General features: G+C 47.7%; 1 protein-coding gene across 1 annotated transcript in view; it reads left to right on the forward strand.

Annotated features, from left to right (window-relative positions):
- The window catches only part of PTPRO (protein tyrosine phosphatase receptor type O), a 194,515-nt gene that overhangs the window by 75,065 nt on the left and 99,255 nt on the right, over positions 1-20,195 (forward strand). The window contains exons 9-13 of the mRNA XM_075848823.1: positions 760-953; positions 12,479-12,590; positions 18,363-18,514; positions 18,902-19,022; positions 19,171-19,310. Of these exons, the coding sequence (XP_075704938.1) occupies positions 760-953; positions 12,479-12,590; positions 18,363-18,514; positions 18,902-19,022; positions 19,171-19,310 (719 nt within the window). The remainder of the gene's footprint in view (positions 1-759; positions 954-12,478; positions 12,591-18,362; positions 18,515-18,901; positions 19,023-19,170; positions 19,311-20,195) is intronic.

Here is a 20,195-nt window from a genome sequence, read left to right on the forward strand (position 1 = left end):
GACAGCATGAACAGTGAGAACGGCAATTGCTGCCCACACATTGAACAATGTGTGGAGGAGGGGCGGTGTGTGGAGAAGGGCGGTGTGGGGAGGAGAGGCCGTGTGTGGAGGACGGGCCGTGTGTGGATGACAGGCCGTGTGTGGGGAAGGGGCCGTGTGTGGAGGAGGGGCCATGTGTGGAGGACAGGCCGTATGTGGAGGAGGGGCCGTGTGTGGGTGAGGGACCGTGTGTGGAGGAGGGGCCGTGTGTGGAGGAGGGGCCGTGTGTGGAGGAGGGGCGGTGTGTGAAGGAAGGGCCGTGTGTGGAGGAGGGGCCATGTGTGGAGGAGGGACCGTGTGTGGAGGAGGAGCCATGTGAGGAGGAGGGGCGGTGTGTGGGTGAGGGGCCGTGTGTGGAAGAGGAGCCGTGTGTGGAGGAGGGGCGGTGTGTGGAGGAGGGGCCGTGTGTGGGTGAGGGGCGGTGTGTGGGTGAGGGGCGGTGTGTGGAGGAGGGGCCGTGTGTGGAGGAAGACTATCCGTGGTCTCCACTATAGTCTCATCATGAGGAACCCTCTGTTGTGCCTCCTGTTATCTGAGCAGCGCTTCTTCCTCCTGTATCGGTGACCACTTGGTCTGCACAGATAACAGACACAATAGTTGTGGTCACCAGTAGTGATTGTATGCAGTACAGGCGAGCTGCCGGTATATACTATTATCTATGTACTGAGGATATAACTTTCATAGTCTGAACTAAGTCTATTATTTGTCTTCAATCTTCAGAACCAACTGGAGTCAAGGACTTGGTGCTTTACCCTTTAGGACCATCATCCGTTGTGTTAAGTTGGTCTCGGCCTTATCACAGCTCCTTCCGCAAATATGTGGTTGAAATGTTCTATTTTAATCCCATCAGTATGACCTCGGAATGGACACCGTACTACGAAATTGCAGCAACCGTCTCAATAACTTCCACTGTGGTAATCTTCCAGCTTGTACGTTTTCACTGCTTGCCCTCGGAAACACGCGTCACCATGTGTCCAGAGATTGTGGACGGAGATCCAGGTAGTAAGAAGGCTTGAAAGCTTCCGGGGAAAGTATGTAAAGTAGCTACTCTACAGATGGAAGAAAACGGGCTCCTGTGGCACCTGAAACGGAACGGGGTCCCTGACAACCCCATCATGTTTCCAGGCTCTGGGGTCAAACATTGGCGCTCAGGGTGGGCACCTATAGGTGGCACTAGAAGGACCGTTATTTTTCCTTCTGGAGATCTAGTTTGTAAGAAATATCTCTGAAATTGAACATCTTCCTCCTCTGAACCAGCACATGGCAAGTGCCTCATCATATAATTTTCATCGACCTATAAATGTCAATGTAGTAAGATACCTGTGCCCCTAGTCCAGAGTTACAGACTTCTTATTTAAGAGATTCTCCATTTTGGATGATCCATTTTCATTAGAAGAGTTCCTGATGATAAACTGATCACGTCCCGCTGCTTAGACCTGCCACGATCAGCTGTAATCTGTGAGGGAAACCAGCAGCAAGTGTTTAATTCCCCTGCAGCACCTCCACTGGGGAGATGAAGTATTACACCGCTCCCATTGAAATGAATCCCTGTGTAATGAAAGGAAGTGCTGGTGCCTGGGACAACGGGAGACGTTCTTTGTAGCCGTTCTTCTCCCGGGCTAATACATGAATGGGAGACACTCGCTGATGGGTTATAACCCCTGTCAGAAGAATAGAAGATTATACAGAGCAGTTTGGGAGGAGGGGGTGACCTGAGAAGTTGTTTCAGGGGTCATGATTGAGTTTCTCTTCTGATGCTGTATGGAATATTACTTAATCTCAACAGATTTGTTTTGTTTCTTACACCTGGCGGGATGTCTGAGAGTTCCAGTTCAATGTTAGGAATAACTGGGCTGCTGAATCCAGGATTAAGATAGGAAATAGAGAATTGGGAAATATGAAGTCTATAAGTAGCAGCATGTCAAGGGAATGCACAAGGAATCAGATGTGTGACCGGCGTGTTTGAGGCTTAAATGGACACAACTTATTCTGATCGAATATTAGACCAGATAGAAATCAAATGTGCAATTTACTTACTGTTAAAATGTCGTTGTTTTATCCATGAAAGTTCTGAGTGTCGTTACTGCCACTAGGTGTCTCCCTTCCTGTAATCTGCTGTCCACACCCGGCTGTCAAGCATTGTCCGTCCCTGGCTACAGAGCAGAAGGTGGGGGGTGTCACTTCACTGCCTGCTATAACTTTCTATGGAGAGGCGATGTGGGAGGGGCGGCAGAGGGAGGAAGCAGGAGCAGGGTGAGAAATACAGAGGCTGCTGGTAAGATTTATATGTCACCTCAGTGCTGGATTCTCACCTATGCTGCTCATTGCTGCTGTATAATCTTCTCATGCCTCCAAACCGTCCCAGATCCAGCAGGATACTGCCGGATTTCAGGCACTGTCCAACTTTCCCGGATGGCCGGTTGTATGTACCGGTTTCAACTGTATCTGCGTCTTCAGGACTCAGTTACAGTTAAAAGCAGGACCCGTCAGCTCCGTACTCCACCATTCACTATGTAACGCCGGCTGTGAGCGGCTCGGCACAGACCAGCTTCATGCAGTGACATCGCACCTGTCTGCACCGAGCCACACATAGCACAGATCGGAGGAACAGAGGGATTTCTTCCACTCGTCGAAGGAACAGGCCTAAGTGAGTATTTCGTTTATTTTTTTGTTAGGCACTATGGGGGCGTTATACTGTGTGAGGGCAGCTATGGGGGCCTTATAATGTATGAGGGCAGCTATGGGGGCCTTATAATGTATGAGGGCAGCTATGGGGGCGTTATACTGTGTAAGGGCCGCTATGGGGGCCTTATAATGTATGAGGGAAGCTATGGGGGCGTTATACTGTGTGAGGGCAGCTATGGGGGCATTATACTGTGTGGAGGCAGCTATGGGGACATTATACTGTGTGGTGGCAGCTATGGGGGCATTATACTGTGTGGTGGCAGCTATGGGGGTATTATACTGTGTGGGGGCAGCTATGGGGACATTATACTGTGTGAAGGCAGCTATGGGGACATTATACTGTGTGGAGGCAGCTATGGGGACATTATACTGTGTGGAGGCAGCTATGGGGACATTATACTGTGTGAGGGCAGCTATGGGGGCATTATACTGTGTGGGGGCAGCTATGGGGACATTATACTGTGTGGAGATTTGAGAGAGAAAAGCACGGCGCCACATAGTGTGAGTAAGCCCAAGATATAACAAACTTAGTTTGACAGATGGAGGCTTACCACAGGTGAAAATGTCAGGAGCGGGTAAAAGGTAGATAAGTGATGGATGAGTGCTGCTGCCGAGATCCCAGCCGGTCAATCTTTGAAGGACCACCGCAATGTGAATGAGTAATTTGTTTGAAAAAACGGGACCCCATACGGCGCTGCTACTCAGGAACGAATACAGTAGTAGTTTAGAATTGATACTTTATTGTAGGCTACGCGTTTCAATGCCGCACCGGCATTTTCCTCAGGCCACGAACATTGTAGTCTGAACAACAGCCCTTAAATACACCACGCGGGAGAAAAAAACCGCCAATGTAGACAGGGTTAAAGTGCAAGATGACGTAATCACTGTGAACAGTTCAAATAAGACAGGTACAGAAAGTAATCCAATAGTATATAATGCCAATTTAAACTAAAATCGGCAGAGTGGAAATAAAAATACGGTATGGGATCTTACAATAAGAAAAAAAGGGGGGGGGGGAAATTGCAAACAATCCATAAAACATTAATATCCATATCAATGAATTTAAACAGTTGCTAAAACACAATAAAGTATAATAAAGTATACAGAAGTTTAGCGATGTATCGTACTTGCAATATTTCGCGGTAATTCACCATTTAATTAGGATGAAAACGAATTAAAAGAAAATAAACTGAATAAGTGAAAATCATAAAAACTGCTATTGAACCCATATAGCTGGGAACTCAACTGGACATAGAAACCATAAAAATAGTGTATATTTCAGTGAAAAAACAACAATTAACCATTATGTTGATCTGAATGTCATTTATATTTTTGTTTCTAGTAATTAACCTATGGAATAAAATAAGAACATTCCATCATATAAAGATGTAGGGGTCGAGTAATTAATTTGGATGAAAGGGAGGGCTATTTTGGACAATCTAAAATATGATTAAAGATAAAAGTTTAAAAGCTCAAGAAAAATACAGAAGTATATGCTGTATCAAAACAGCGATATTTTGCGGTAATTCAACAATTACTTGCAATCAAAACGAATTTGTAAAAAAATGGATTCAGGAGGAGAAAAAGATTGAATTTACTATAAACCCGTGGCAGCCAGACCCCAGAACAATCAGGGAAATCACTATTAATAGAACCATTGCTCATCCTTCACGATGATCATGATAGTATCAACAGCGATTAACCTGTGTAGTGAACTTCTGTATACTTTATTGTGTTTTAGCAACTGTTTAAATTCATTGATATGGATATTAATGTTTTATGGATTGTTTGCAATTTCCCCCCCCCCTTTTTTTCTTATTGTAAGATCCCATACCGTATTTTTATTTCCACTCTGCCGATTTTAGTTTAAATTAGCATTATATACTATTGGATTACTTTCTGTACCTGTCTTATTTGAACTGTTCACAGTGATTACGTCATCTTGCACTTTAACCCTGTCTACATTGGCGGTTTTTTTCTCCCGCGTGGTGTATTTAAGGGCTGTTGTTCAGACTACAATGTTCGTGGCCTGAGGAAAATGCCGATGCGGCATTGAAACGCGTAGCCTACAATAAAGTATCAATTCTAAACTACTACTGTATTCGTTCCTGAGTAGCAGCGCCGTATGGGGTCCCGTTTTTTCAAACAAATTACTCATTATACTGTGTGGGGGCAGCTATGGGGCATTATACTGTGTGGTGGCAGCTATGGGGACATTATACTGTGAGGAGGCAGCTATGGGGACATTATACTGTGTGGGGGCAGCTATGGGGACATTATACTGTGTGGAGGCAGCTATGGGGACATTATACTGTGTGAGGGCAGCTATGGGGGCATTATACTGTGTGGAGGCAGATATGGGGGCATTATACTGTAGGGGCAGCTATGGGGATATTATACTGTGTGGAGGCAGATATGGGGGAATTATACTGTAGGGGCAGCTATGGGGGCATTATACTGTGTGGAGGCAGATATGGGGGCATTATACTGTAGGGGCAGCTATGGGGACATTATACTGTGTGGAGGCAGATATGGGGGAATTATACTGTAGGGGCAGCTATGGGGGCATTATACTGTGTGGAGGCAGATATGGGGGCATTATACTGTAGGGGCAGCTATGGGGACATTATACTGTGTGGAGGCAGATATGGGGGAATTATACTGTAGGGGCAGCTATGGGGGCATTATACTGTGTGGAGGCAGATATGGGGGCATTATACTGTAGGGGCAGCTATGGGGACATTATACTGTAGGGGCAGGTATGGGGACATTATACTGTGTAAGTGCAGCTATGGGGACATTATACTGTAGGGGCAGCTATGGGGCATTATACTGTGTGGAGGCAGATATGGGGGAATTATACTGTAGGGGCAGCTTTGGGGACATTATACTGTAGGGGCAGGTATGGGGACATTATACTGTGTGGTGGCAGCTATGGGGCATTATACTGTGTGAAGGCACCTATAGGGGCAATATACTGTGTGGTGGCAGCTATGGGGACATTATACTGTGTGGAGGCACCTATAGGGGCAATATACTGTGTGGTGGCAGCTATGGGGACATTATAGTGTGTGGGGGCAGCTATGGAAATTATACTGTGTGGGGGCAGCTATGGGGACATTATATTGTGTGGAGGCAGCTATGGGGACATTATACTGTGTGGAGGCAGCTATGGGGGCATTATACTGTGTGGAGGCAGCTATGGGGGCATTATACTGTGTGGAGGCAGCTATGGGGACATTATACTGTGTGGAGGCAGCTATGGGGGCATTATACTGTGTGGAGGCAGCTATGGGGACATTATACTGTGTGGAGGCAGCTATGGGGACATTATACTGTGTGGAGGCAGCTATGGGGCATTATACAGTGTGGGGGCAGCTATGGGGACATTATACTGTGTGGAGGCAGATATGGGGGAATTATACTGTAGGGGCAGCTATGGGGACATTATACTGTGTGGAGGCAGATATGGGGGAATTATACTGTAGGGGCAGCTATGGGGGCATTATACTGTGTGGAGGCAGATATGGGGGCATTATACTGTAGGGGCAGCTATGGGGACATTATACTGTGTGGAGGCAGATATGGGGGAATTATACTGTAGGGGCAGCTATAGGGGCATTATACTGTGTGGAGACAGATATGGGGGCATTATACTTTAGGGGCAGCTATGGGGGCATCATACTGTGTGGAGGCAGATATGGGGGCATTATACTGTAGGGGCAGCTATGGGAACATTATACTGTAGGGGCAGGTATGGGGACATTATACTGTGTGGGGGCAGCTATGGGGACATTATACAGTAGGGGCAGCTATGGGGCATTATACTGTGTGGAGGCAGATATGTGGGCATTATACTGTAGGGGCAGCTATGGGGACATTATACTGAAGGGGCAGGTATGGGGACATTATACTGTGTGGTGGCAGCTATGGGGCATTATACTATGTGGAGGCACCTATAGGGACAATATACTGTATGGTGGCAGCTATGGGGACATTATACTGTAGGGGCAGCTATGGGGACATTATACTGTGTGGAGGCAGATATGGGGGAATTATACTGTAGGGGCAGCTATGGGGGCATTATACTGTGTGGAGGCAGATATGGGGGAATTATACTGTAGGGGCAGCTATGGGGGCATTATACTGTGTGGAGGCAGATATGGGGGCATTATACTGTAGGGACAGCTATGGGGACATTATACTGTGTGGTGGCAGATATGGGGGAATTATACTGTAGGGGCAGCTATAGGGGCATTATACTGTGTGGAGACAGATATGGGGGCATTATACTGTAGGGGCAGCTATGGGGACATTATACTGTAGGGGCAGGTATGGGGACATTATACTGTGTGGGGGCATCTATGGGGACATTATACTGTAGGGGCAGCTATGGAAATTATACTGTGTGGGGGCAGCTATGGGGACATTATATTGTGTTGAGGCAGCTATGGGGACATTATACTGTGTGGAGGCAGCTATGGGGGCATTATACTGTGTGGAGGCAGCTATGGGGACATTATACTGTGTGGAGGCAGCTATAGGGGCATTATACTGTGTGGAGGCAGCTATGGTTACATTATACTGTGTGGAGGCAGCTATGGGGACATTATACTGTGTGGAGGCAGCTATGGGGCATTATACTGTGTGGGGGCAGCTATGGGGACATTATACTGTGTGGAGGCAGATATGGGGGAATTATACTGTAGGGGCAGCTATGGGGACATTATACTGTGTGGAGGCAGATATGGGGGAATTATACTGTAGGGGCAGCTATGGGGGCATTATACTGTGTGGAGGCAGATATGGGGGCATTATACTGTAGGGGCAGCTATGGGGACATTATACTGTGTGGAGGCAGATATGGGGGAATTATACTGTAGGGGCAGCTATGGGGGCATTATACTGTGTGGAGACAGATATGGGGGCATTATACTGTAGGGGCAGCTATGGGGACATTATACTGTAGGGGCAGGTATGGGGACATTATACTGTGTGGGGGCAGCTATGGGGACATTATACTGTAGGGGCAGCTATGGGGCATTATACTGTGTGGAGGCAGATATGGGGGCATTATACTGTAGGGGCAGCTATGGGGACATTATACTGTAGGGGCAGGTATGGAGACATTATACTGTGTGGTGGCAGCTATGGGGGACTTATACTGTGTGAAGGCACCTATAGTGGCAATATACTGTGTGGTGGCAGCTATGGGGACATTATACTGTGTGGAGGCACCTATAGGGGCAATATACTGTGTGGTGGCAGCTATGGGGACATTATAGTGTGTGGGGGCAGCTATAGAAATTATACTGTGTGGGGGCAGCTATGGGGACATTATATTGTGTGGAGGCAGCTATGGGGACATTATACTGTGTGGAGGCAGCTATGGGGGCATTATACTGTGTGGAGGCAGCTATGGGGGCATTATACTGTGTGGAGGCAGCTATGGCGACATTATACTGTGTGGAGGCAGCTATGGGGGCATTATACTGTGTGGAGGCAGCTATGGGGACATTATACTGTGTGGAGGCAGCTATGGGGACATTATACTGTGTGGAGGCAGCTATGGGGCATTATACTGTGTGGGGGCAGCTATGGGGACATTATACTGTGTGGGGGCAGCTATGGGACATTATACTTTGTGGTGGCAGCTATGTGGACATTATACTGTGTGGAGGCAGCTATGGGGGCATTATACTGTGTGGGGGCAGCTATGGGGACATTATACTGTGTGTAGGCAGCTATGGGGGAATTATACTGTGTGGGGGCAGCTATGGGGACATTATACTGTGTGGGGGCAGCTATGGGGACATTATTCTGTGTGGGGGCAGCTATGAGGGGCATTATACTGTGTGGAGGCAGCTATGGGGTACATTATACAGTATGGAGGCAGATATGGGGGCATTATACTGTAGGGGCAGTTATGGGGGCATCATACTGTGTGGAGGCAGATATGGGGGCATTATACTGTAGGGGCAGCTATGGGGACATTATACTGTAGGGGCAGGTATGGGGACATTATACTGTGTGGGGGCAGCTATGGGGATATTATACAGTAGGGGCAGCTATGGGGCATTATACTGTGTGGAGGCAGATATGGGGGCATTATACTGTAGGGGCAGCTATGGGGACATTATACTGAAGGGGCAGGTATGGGGACATTATACTGTGTGGTGGCAGCTATGGGGCATTATACTATGTGGAGGCACCTATAGGGACAATATACTGTATGGTGGCAGCTATGGGGACATTATACTGTGTGGAGGCACCTATAGGGGCAATATACTGTGTGGTGGCAGCTATGGGGACATTATAGTGTGTGGGGGCAGCTATGGGACTGTGTAGGGGCAGCTATGGGGACATTATATTGTGTGGAGGCAGCTATGGGGACATTATACTGTGTGGAGGCAGCTATGGGGGCATAATACTGTGTGGAGGCAGCTATGGTGGCATTATACTGCGTGGAGGCAGCTATGGGGACATTATACTGTGTGGAGGCAGCTATGGGGGTATTATACTGTGTGGGGGCAGCTATGGGGACATTATACTGTGTGGGGGCAGCTATGGGACATTATACTGTGTGGTGGCAGCTATGTGGACATTATACTGTGTGGAGGCAGCTATGGGGGCATTATACTGTGTGGGGGCAGCTATGGGGGCATTATACTGTGTAAGGGCAGCTATGAGGACATTATACTGTGTGGTGACAGCTATGGGGGCATTATATTGTGTGGAGGCAGTTATAAGGGCATTATACTGTGTGAGGGCAGCTATGGGGACATTATACTGTGTGGAGGCTGCTATGGGACATTATACTGTGTGGGGGCAGCTATGGGGACATTATACTGTGTGGGCGCAGCTATGGGGGCATTATACTGTGCGGAGGCAGCTATGGGGACATTTTACTGTGTGGTGGCAGCTATGGGGACATTATACTGTGTGGAGGCAGCTATGGGGACATTATACTGTGTGGTGGCAGCTATGGGGACATTATACTGTTTGGGGGCAGCTATGGGGACATTATACTGTGTGTGGGCAGCTATGAGGGGCATTATACTGTGTGGAGGCAGCTATGGCGTACATTATACTGTGTGGAGGCAGCTATGGGGGCATTATACTGTGTGGGGGCAGCTATGGGGGCATTATACTGTGTGGGGGCAGCTATGGGGACATTATACTGTGTGGAGGCAGCTATGGGGACATTATACTGTTTGGAGGCAGCTATGGGGACATTATACTGTGTGGGGGCAGTTATGGGTGTATTATACTATGTGGGGGCAGCTATGGGGACATTATACTGTCTGGGGGCAGCTATGGGGCATTATACTGTGTGAGGGCAGGTATGGGGACATTATACTGTGTGGAGGCAGCTATGGGGACATTATACTGTGTGGAGGCAGCTATGGGGACATTATACTGTGTGGAGGCAGCTATGGGACATTATACTGTGTGGGGGCAGCTATGGGGGCATTATACTGTGTGGAGGCAGCTATGGGGACATTATACTGTAGGGGCAGCTATGGGGACATTATACTGTGTGAGGGCAGCTATGGGGGCATTATACTGTGTGGGGGCAGCTATGGGGACATTATACTGTAGGTGCAGATATGGGGGCATTATACTGTAGGGGCAGCCATGGGGGATTATACTGTGTGGAGGCAGATATGGGGGCATTATACTGTAGGGGCAGCTATGGGGACATTATACTGTAGGGGCAGGTATGGGGACATTATACTGTGTGGGGGCAGCTATGGGGACATTATACTGTAGGGGCAGCTATGGGGCATTATACTGTGTGGAGGCAGATATGGGGGCATTATACTGTAGGGGCAGCTATGGGGACATTATACTGTAGGTGCAGGTATGGGGACATTATACTGTGTGGTGGCAGCTATGGGGCATTATACTGTGTGGAGGCACCTATAGGGGCAATATACTGTGTGCTGGCAGCTATGGGGACATTATACTGTGTGGAGGCATCTATAGGGGCAATATACTGTGTGGTGGCAGCTAAGGGGACATTATAGTGTGTGGGAGCAGCTATGGGACATTATTACTGTGTGGAGGCAGCTATGGGGACATTATACTGTGTGGAGGCAGCTATGGGGACATTATACTGTGTGGAGGCAGCTATGGGACATTATACTGTGTGGGGGCAGCTGTGGGGACATTATACTGTGTGGAGGCAGCTATGGGGACATTATACTGTGTGGAGGCAGCTATGGGGACATTATACTGTGTGGAGGCAGCTATGGGACATTATACTGTGTGTGGGCAGCTGTGGGGACATTATACTGTGTGGAGGCAGCTATGGGGACATTATACTGTGTGGAGGCAGCTATGGGGGCATTATACTGTGTGGAGGCAGCTATGGGGACATTATACTGTGTGGGGGCAGCTATGGGGGCATTATACTGTGTGGAGGCAGCTATGGGGACATTATACTGTGTGGAGGCAGCTATGGGACATTATACTGTGTGGGGGCAGCTGTGGGGACATTATACTGTGTGGAGGCATCTATGGGGGCATTATACTGTGTGGAGGCAGCTATGGGGACATTATACTGTGTGGGGGGCACTATGGGGGCATTATACTGTGCGGGGGAACTGGGGTATTATATTTTGTGGGGTGGATCTATGGGGACATTATACTGTGTGTAGGAAGCTCTATGGGGGCCTTATGCTGTGTGGGATGGCTCTATGGGGGCATTATACTGTGTAGTGGGGCAATATGGAGGCATTATACTGTGTGGGGGGCATTATCGGGTATTATATTTGTAGGATGAGCTCTATGGGGCATTATACTGTGTAGGTTGAACTTGGTGTGTATGGACAGGGATTGGGTGGAGTTAGTGGCGTGACCTAAAGGGAAACATGTTTATCTATTGCCCCTCTTTGCAATACTTGAGTGGTGGGAGGTGTAACCTTCTCCAAGCTCTGTATATATATATATATATATATATATATATATATATATACAGTATATATGTGATAGATGGACATAGGGGAGCAGGACTCCCCTCTTTTATGTGGGCTGTGAATAGAAGACATGATAGCAGTTAGGCTCCGCCCACAAGAGATAACTTAGAATTAGAGGGAGAGTCTGCAGAGGGGAAAACTGCTAAATAATGCAGAATATTCCTCATGTCTCTCACATAGCGGCTTATTCTGAAAATCTCCTGGAGAGTTGGGTGCGCTTTAAGTATTAGTCATTTCGGAGTAAATCATTGGGAATGGTTTTTAGTAGGGGTCAAACAATATAGGGACAGAGGGTGTCCCTGACAGGTCCCGTCCTTAAACACAAAGGGGAAGAGGAAATGCCATGAACAGATTCCTTAGTAAACCAAAAGTTTCCGTATTTATTAAGCCACTAAACCGCATCGATGTGGAGAAGGACCAGTGATGGGGAGGGGGACTCTGGTCACAGTAGTCCACATATGAAGGATGAGGCTTCTTTTTAATAATTTACTGTGCACTTTTGGTGATATCAGGTGGTAATGGACATAAAAGTTGGGTCTCTTCTGCTTCTTGGAAGGAAAGTGATATTGTCTGGCAGCATCATGGTGGGGGGATGGGAGTCCGTGAAGAACTTTGGTCCTACAGTGTCTGTTATAAAGAAATGAGACTGAGCCGCAATGGAGACAAGGACTGACTATAATCAGTGCAGCTGGGATGTGGATTATGCTGGCGCTATATAAGCAATGTCAAATAAAGTCACACATAATAACACACAACCCGCATTATTCTTCCAGAGACTCAGCAACTTACTCCCAGCCTGGTATTATAACTTTAGGGTGACGATGGTAACATGGGGAGAACCTGAGCTGAGCTGCTGTGACACGTCCACTCTAAGCTTCATAACAGGCAAGTATTCCTCCTGCTCATCCAACATTGTGAAAACAATGCTCAATGTGTAGACCAGGACTAGTCTGTGCGCCACGCTCAGTCTGTAGACCAGGACTAGTCTGTGCACCAGGCTCAGTGTGTAGATCAGGACTAGTCTGTGCACCAGGCTCAGTATGTAGACCAGGACTAGTCTGTGCGCCAGGGTCAGTGTGTAGACCAGGACTAGTCTGTGCACCAGGCTCAGTGTGTAGACCAGGGCTAGTCTGTGCACCAGGCTCAGTATGTAGACCAGGACTAGTCTGTGCCCACGCTCAGTGTGTAGACCAGGACTAGTCTGTGCACCAGGCTCAGTGTGTAGACCAGGGCTAGTCTGTGCACCAGGCTCAGTATGTAGACCAGGACTAGTCTGTGCACCACGCTCAGTGTGTAGACCAGGACTAGTCTGTGCACCAGGCTCAGTGTGTAGACCAGGACTAGTCTGTGCACCACGCTCAGTGTGTAGACCAGGACTAGTCTGTGCACCAGGCTCATTGTGTAGACCAGGACTAGTCTGTGTACCAGCCTCAGTGTGTAGACCAGGACTAGTCTGTGCACCAGGCTCAGTGTGTAGACCAGGACTAGTCTGTGCACCAGCCTCAGTGTGTAGACCAGGACTAGTCTGTGGACCAGGCTCAGTGTGTAGACCAGGACTAGTCTGTGCACCAGCCTCAGTGTGTAGACCAGGACTAGTCTGTGGACCAGGCTCTGTGTGTAGACCAGGACTAGTCTGTGGACCATGCTCAGTGTGTAGACCAAGACTAGTCTGTGCACCAGGATCAGTGTGTAGAACAGGACTAGTCTGTGCACCAGGGTCAGTGTATGGACCAGGACTAGTCTGTGCCCCAGGCTCAGTGTATAGACCAGGACTAGTCTTTGCGCCAGGCTCAGTGTGTAGGCCAGGACTAGTCTGTGGACCAGACTCAGTGTGTAGACCAGGACTAGTCTTTGCGCCAGGCTCAGTGTGTAGGCCAGGACTAGTCTGTGCACCAGGCTCAGTGTGTAGATCAGGACTAGTCTGTGGACCAGGCTCAGTGTGTAGACCAGGACTAGTCTGTGCGCCAGGCTCAGTGTGTAGACCAGAACTAGTCTGTGCGCCAGGCTCAGTGTGTAGACCAGGACTCTTCTGTGCGCCAGGGTCAGTGTGTAGACCAGGACTAGTCTGTGCACCAGGCTCAGTGTGTAGACCAGGACTAGCCTGTGCACCAGGGTCAGTGTGTAGACCAGGACTAGTCTATGCACCAGGGTCAGTGTGTAGACCAGGACTAGTCTGTGCGCCAGGCTCAGTGTGTAGACCAGGACTAGTCTGTGCACCAGGCTCAGTGTGTAGACCAGGACTAGTCTGTGCACCTTGCTCAGTGTGTAGACCAGGACTAGTCTTTGCGCCAGGCTCAGTGTGTAGGCCAGGACTAGTCTGTGCACCAGGCTCAGTGTGTAGACCAAGACTAGTCTGTGGACCAGGCTCAGTGTGTAGACCAGGACTAGTCTGTGCACCAGACTCAGTGTGTAGACCAGGACTAGTCTTTGCGGCAGGCTCAGTGTGTAGGCCAGGACTAGTCTGTGCACCAGGCTCAGTGTGTAGATCAGGACTAGTCTGTGGACCAGGCTCAGTGTGTAGACCAGGACTAGTCTGTGCGCCAGGCTCAGTGTGTAGACCAGAACTAGTCTGTGTGCCAGGCTCAGTGTGTAGACCAGGACTAGTCTGTGCACCAGACTCAGTGTGTAGACCAGGACTAGTCTTTGCGCCAGGCTCAGTGTGTAGGCCAGGACTAGTCTGTGCACCAGGCTCAGTGTGTAGATCAGGACTAGTCTGTGGACCAGGCTCAGTGTGTAGACCAGGACTAGTCTGTGCGCCAGGCTCAGTGTGTAGACCAGAACTAGTCTGTGCGCCAGGCTCAGTGTGTAGACCAGGACTCTTCTGTGCGCCAGGGTCAGTGTGTAGACCAGGACTAGTCTGTGCACCAGGCTCAGTGTGTAGACCAGGACTAGCCTGTGCACCAGGGTCAGTGTGTAGACCAGGACTAGTCTATGCACCAGGGTCAGTGTGTAGACCAGGACTAGTCTGTGCGCCAGGCTCAGTGTGTAGACCAGGACTAGTCTGTGGACCAGGCTCAGTGTGTAGACCAGGACTAGTCTGTGCGCCAGGCTCAGTGTGTAGACCAGAACTAGTCTGTGTGCCAGGCTCAGTGTGTAGACCAGGACTCGTCTGTGCGCCAGGGTCAGTGTGTAGACCAGGACTAGTCTGTGCACCAGGCTCAGTGTGTAGACCAGGACTAGCCTGTGCACCAGGGTCAGTGTGTAGACCAGGACTAGTCTATGCACCAGGGTCAGTGTGTAGACCAGGACTAGTCTGTGCGCCAGGCTCAGTGTGTAGACCAGGACTAGTCTGTGCACCAGGCTCAGTGTGTAGACCAGGACTAGTCTGTGCACCAGGGTCAGTATGTAGACCAGGACTAGCCTGTGCACCAGGCTCAGTATGTAGACCAGGACTAGCCTGTGCACCAGGCTCAGTATGTAGACCAGGACTAGCCTGTGCACCAGGCTCAGTGTGTAGACCAGGACTAGCCTGTGCACCAGGCTCAGTGTGTAGACCAGGACTAGTCTGTGCACCAGGCTCAGTGTGTAGACCAGGACTAGTCTGTGCACCAGGCTCAGTGTGTAGACCAGAACTAGTCTGTGCGCCAGGCTCAGTGTGTAGACCAGGACTCGTCTGTGCGCCAGGGTCAGTGTGTAGACCAGGACTAGTCTGTGCACCAGACTCAGTGTGTAGACCAGGACTAGCCTGTGCACCAGGGTCAGTGTGTAGACCAGGACTAGTCTATGCACCAGGGTCAGTGTGTAGACCAGGACTAGTCTGTGCGCCAGGCTCAGTGTGTAGAACAGGACTAGTCTGTGCACCAGGCTCAGTGTGTAGACCAGGACTAGTCTGTGCACCAGGGTCAGTATGTAGACCAGGACTAGCCTGTGCACCAGGCTCAGTATGTAGACCAGGACTAGCCTGTGCACCAGGCTCAGTATGTAGACCAGGACTAGCCTGTGCACCAGGCTCAGTATGTAGACCAGGACTAGCCTGTAGACCAGGCTCAGTGTGTAGACCAGGACTAGTCTGTTCACCAGTCTCAGTGTGTAGACCAGGACTAGTCTGTGCACTAGGCTCAGTGTGTAGACCAGGACTAGTCTATGCACCAGGGTCAGTGTGTAGACCAGGACTCGTCTGTGCACCAGGCTCAGTGTGTAGACCAGGACTAGTCTGTGCACCAGTCTCAGTGTGTAGACCAGGACTAGTCTGTGCACCAGGCTCAGTGTGTAGACCAGGACTAGTCTGTGCACCAGGGTCAGTATGTAGACCAGGACTAGCCTGTGCACCAGGCTCAGTATGTAGACCAGGACTAGCCTGTGCACCAGGCTCAGTATGTAGACCAGGACTAGCCTGTAGACCAGGCTCAGTGTGTAGACCAGGACTAGTCTGTTCACCAGTCTCAGTGTGTAGACCAGGACTAGTCTGTGCACTAGGCTCAGTGTGTAGACCAGGACTAGTCTATGCACCAGGGTCAGTGTGTAGACCAGGACTCGTCTGTGCACCAGGCTCAGTGTGTAGACCAGGACTAGTCTGTGCACCAGTCTCAGTGTGTAGACCAGGACTAGTCTGTGCACCAGGCTCAGTGTGTAGACCAGGACTAGTCTGTGCACCAGGCTCAGTGTGTAGACCAGGACTAGTCTGTGCACCAGTCTCAGTGTGTAGACCAGGACTAGTCTGTGCACCAGGCTCAGTGTGTAGACCAGGACTAGTCTGTGCACCAGGGTCAGTATGTAGACCAGGACTAGCCTGTGCACCAGGCTCAGTATGTAGACCAGGACTAGCCTGTAGACCAGGCTCAGTGTGTAGACCAGGACTAGTCTGTTCACCAGTCTCAGTGTGTAGACCAGGACTAGTCTGTGCACTAGGCTCAGTGTGTAGACCAGGACTAGTCTATGCACCAGGGTCAGTGTGTAGACCAGGACTCGTCTGTGCACCAGGCTCAGTGTGTAGACCAGGACTAGTCTGTGCACCAGTCTCAGTGTGTAGACCAGGACTAGTCTGTGCACCAGGCTCAGTGTGTAGACCAGGACTAGTCTGTGCACCAGGGTCAGTATGTAGACCAGGACTAGCCTGTGCACCAGGCTCAGTATGTAGACCAGGACTAGCCTGTGCACCAGGCTCAGTATGTAGACCAGGACTAGCCTGTAGACCAGGCTCAGTGTGTAGACCAGGACTAGTCTGTTCACCAGTCTCAGTGTGTAGACCAGGACTAGTCTGTGCACTAGGCTCAGTGTGTAGACCAGGACTAGTCTATGCACCAGGGTCAGTGTGTAGACCAGGACTCGTCTGTGCACCAGGCTCAGTGTGTAGACCAGGACTAGTCTGTGCACCAGTCTCAGTGTGTAGACCAGGACTAGTCTGTGCACCAGGCTCAGTGTGTAGACCAGGACTAGTCTGTGCACCAGGCTCAGTGTGTAGACCAGGACTAGTCTGTGCACCAGGCTCAGTGTGTAGACCATGACTAGTTTGTGCACTAGGCTCAGTGTGTAGACCAGGACTAGTCTGTGCACCAGGCTCAGTGTGTAGACCAGGACTAGTCTGTGCACCAGTCTCAGTGTGTAGACCAGGACTAGTCTGTGCACCAGTCTCAGTGTGTAGACCAGGACTAGTCTGTGCACCAGGCTCAGTGTGTAGACCATGACTAGTTTGTGCACTAGGCTCAGTGTGTAGACCAGGACTAGTCTGTGCACCAGGCTCAGTGTGTAGACCATGACTAGTTTGTGCACTAGGCTCAGTGTGTAGACCAGGACTAGTCTGTGCACTAGGCTCAGTGTGTAGACCAGGACTAGTCTGTGCACTAGGCTCAGTGTGTAGACCAGGAGTAGTTTTTGCGTTATAATAAACATAAGATAGATAGCTATGACAGATAGATAGACCGACAATTGTATCACGCTGCTTAAGGCAGTACGGATAGATGACAAGATTATTATGAAATGTATGACATCTCTGGTGTGTAGAGCTCATGCCCTGCTCATCACCCCATAATCCCTATATACACAATCTCAGACTTTTAATGAACTTTCAGATGTGGATTTCTTCCCAGTTAAACCAGGTTTGCAAAATTCAGAAGATTTGTTTCCGAGTTTATATACGTAGATAATTTGCTGTTTAGGAGAGTCATTCCCTTTTAACCCCCTGTTTGTCATGGGTGTTAATGCACAGGGAATGTAGGTGCTGCGGCTCAGGTCAGTGTGAGTGGACACTTCGCTGCTAGGTATCCGATCTTTACTCGGTGTGAATTCACACTTTGCTATTCGTTATTAGTTTGCTATTATTATTATTATTGCTATTAGGTAGGGACAGAATTGATATGTTTTAAGTGGATATTTGGAGTCGTTTCATTACAATGTAAACCAATATATTGGCACCCTTATCTAGTCCTACCTACCTGGCTAGCCCGGTATCTATAGCAATTATTGGCTTGAGTAGCCCATTAAGAGTTAATAATAATAATAAAAATATTTTTTAAGTGTCCTTGTCCAGGCGATACCTTCTACTTTGAGTCACCTGAACGCAAAATTTTAAAAAACGACATTTCTTTATGAGTATCATTCCCTTGGTGCATTGAGCAGTAACTCTGCAGTGATTGGGGTCCCGGCTCTTAATGTTCCTTTGACTATGATGAATCCATGCTCATTCCGGGTTATTCTTGCTCTTCCTTTCCTCATCCACAGCCCCTGTAGCTCCACAAATCGTGCACATGGAATATGTTCGACATCTCCTGTACGTCACCTGGAGATACGGAGAAAAAACCTTAGATCTGTCCCATTCCAGGATGTTACACTGGCAAGTGACAGCTGAAGGAAGGAAGCGAATAAAGAAAAGTGTAAGTTTCCGTGAGCCTTTACCTGATCTCCATCTTTCGCACTACTGGGACATCGGGGGCTCCGTACATGGGGAATGACAGAATAACCCTATAAATCCTTCAGAGACGCTGACAATAGTGTTACTGGATGGTGGGGGCCATGCTTCTAGCATTTCATTATTCAACCGGAAAGCCAATGTTCTGCTTCTTACCTTCTTTGGTCACCATGTTTTGGGTCAGGAGGTATAATGTTTTTTGGATCTTTCGGCAGCCCTGTAAACACAGTCACATATGACACGTATCAGTCGAGGTCGGATGACATAGGGTTTCTTTTCCAGGAATAGGATCTTATGGAGCAGTCAGAAGGTTTCCTCAGTCTCATGAACATCATTGACGCTTTGTTTTCAGGTCTCCAGAACTACAATGACGGCAGTGTTGGGTCTTCCAGCCGGAGACATCTATAACATAACGGTCACCGCCTGCACCGAGAGGAGCAGTAACACATCCCGGCCGCATCTGGTTAAGTTGGGTGAGTCCACCAAAGTATTGAGTCTGTTGAAATGGGACGACTTGTCAGTATCCTACACATTATCTGAGGTACAACTCCAGCGGATGTAGTGGGATTGTGTTTGTGAAGAACGTGACTGTTACCAATAATAATATTATAATTGCCTCAGATCCAGCCCCCCCCAAGTCTCTTTATGCCGTCAACAAGACACAGACAACGTTTACCCTCCTGTGGGTAGAAGAAGGTTTCTCTGATTATTCTGAGGTGGTTTGCTGGCGCTTAGACCCGATGCAGAGTGAATTTGAGAAGGTAAAAGGAATGAGTAGAGATTACAGCATTTACAATACAATATAAAACATACAATATATAATATATACAAAACATATATAATAGAATATACAATACAGTATACAATATATAATAGAATATGCAATACAACACAACCTACAATAATAGAATATATCATACAATATACAACATACAATATATAATAGAATATACAACATACAATATCTAATAGAATATACAATACAATATATAATAGAATATACAACAGACAATATATAATATAATATACAACATACAATATACAATAGAATATACAACATACAATATATAATAGAATATACAACATACAATATATAATAGAATATACAATACAATATCTAATAGAATATACAACATACAATATATAATAGAATATACAACATACAATATATAATAGAATATACAACATACAATATATAATAGAATATACAACAGACAATATATAACAGATTATACAACATACAATATACAACATACAATATATACAAAACATATATAATAGAATATACAATACAGTATACAATATATAATAGAATATGCAATAAAACACAACCTACAATAACAGAATATATCATACAATATACAACATACAATATCTAATATAATATACAACATACAATATATAATAGAATATACAACATACAATATCTAATAGAATATACAACATACAATATATAATAGAATATACAACAGACAATATATAATGGAATATACAATACAGTATACAATATATAATAGAATATACAACAGACAATATATAATAGAATATACAACATACAATATATAATGGAAAATACAATACAATATATAATAGAATATACAATACAATATATAATAGAATATACAACATACAATATATAATAGAAT

The sequence above is a fragment of the Rhinoderma darwinii genome, unplaced genomic scaffold (genome assembly GCF_050947455.1).
Source record: "Rhinoderma darwinii isolate aRhiDar2 unplaced genomic scaffold, aRhiDar2.hap1 Scaffold_51, whole genome shotgun sequence".
Classification (NCBI taxonomy): domain Eukaryota; kingdom Metazoa; phylum Chordata; class Amphibia; order Anura; family Rhinodermatidae; genus Rhinoderma; species Rhinoderma darwinii.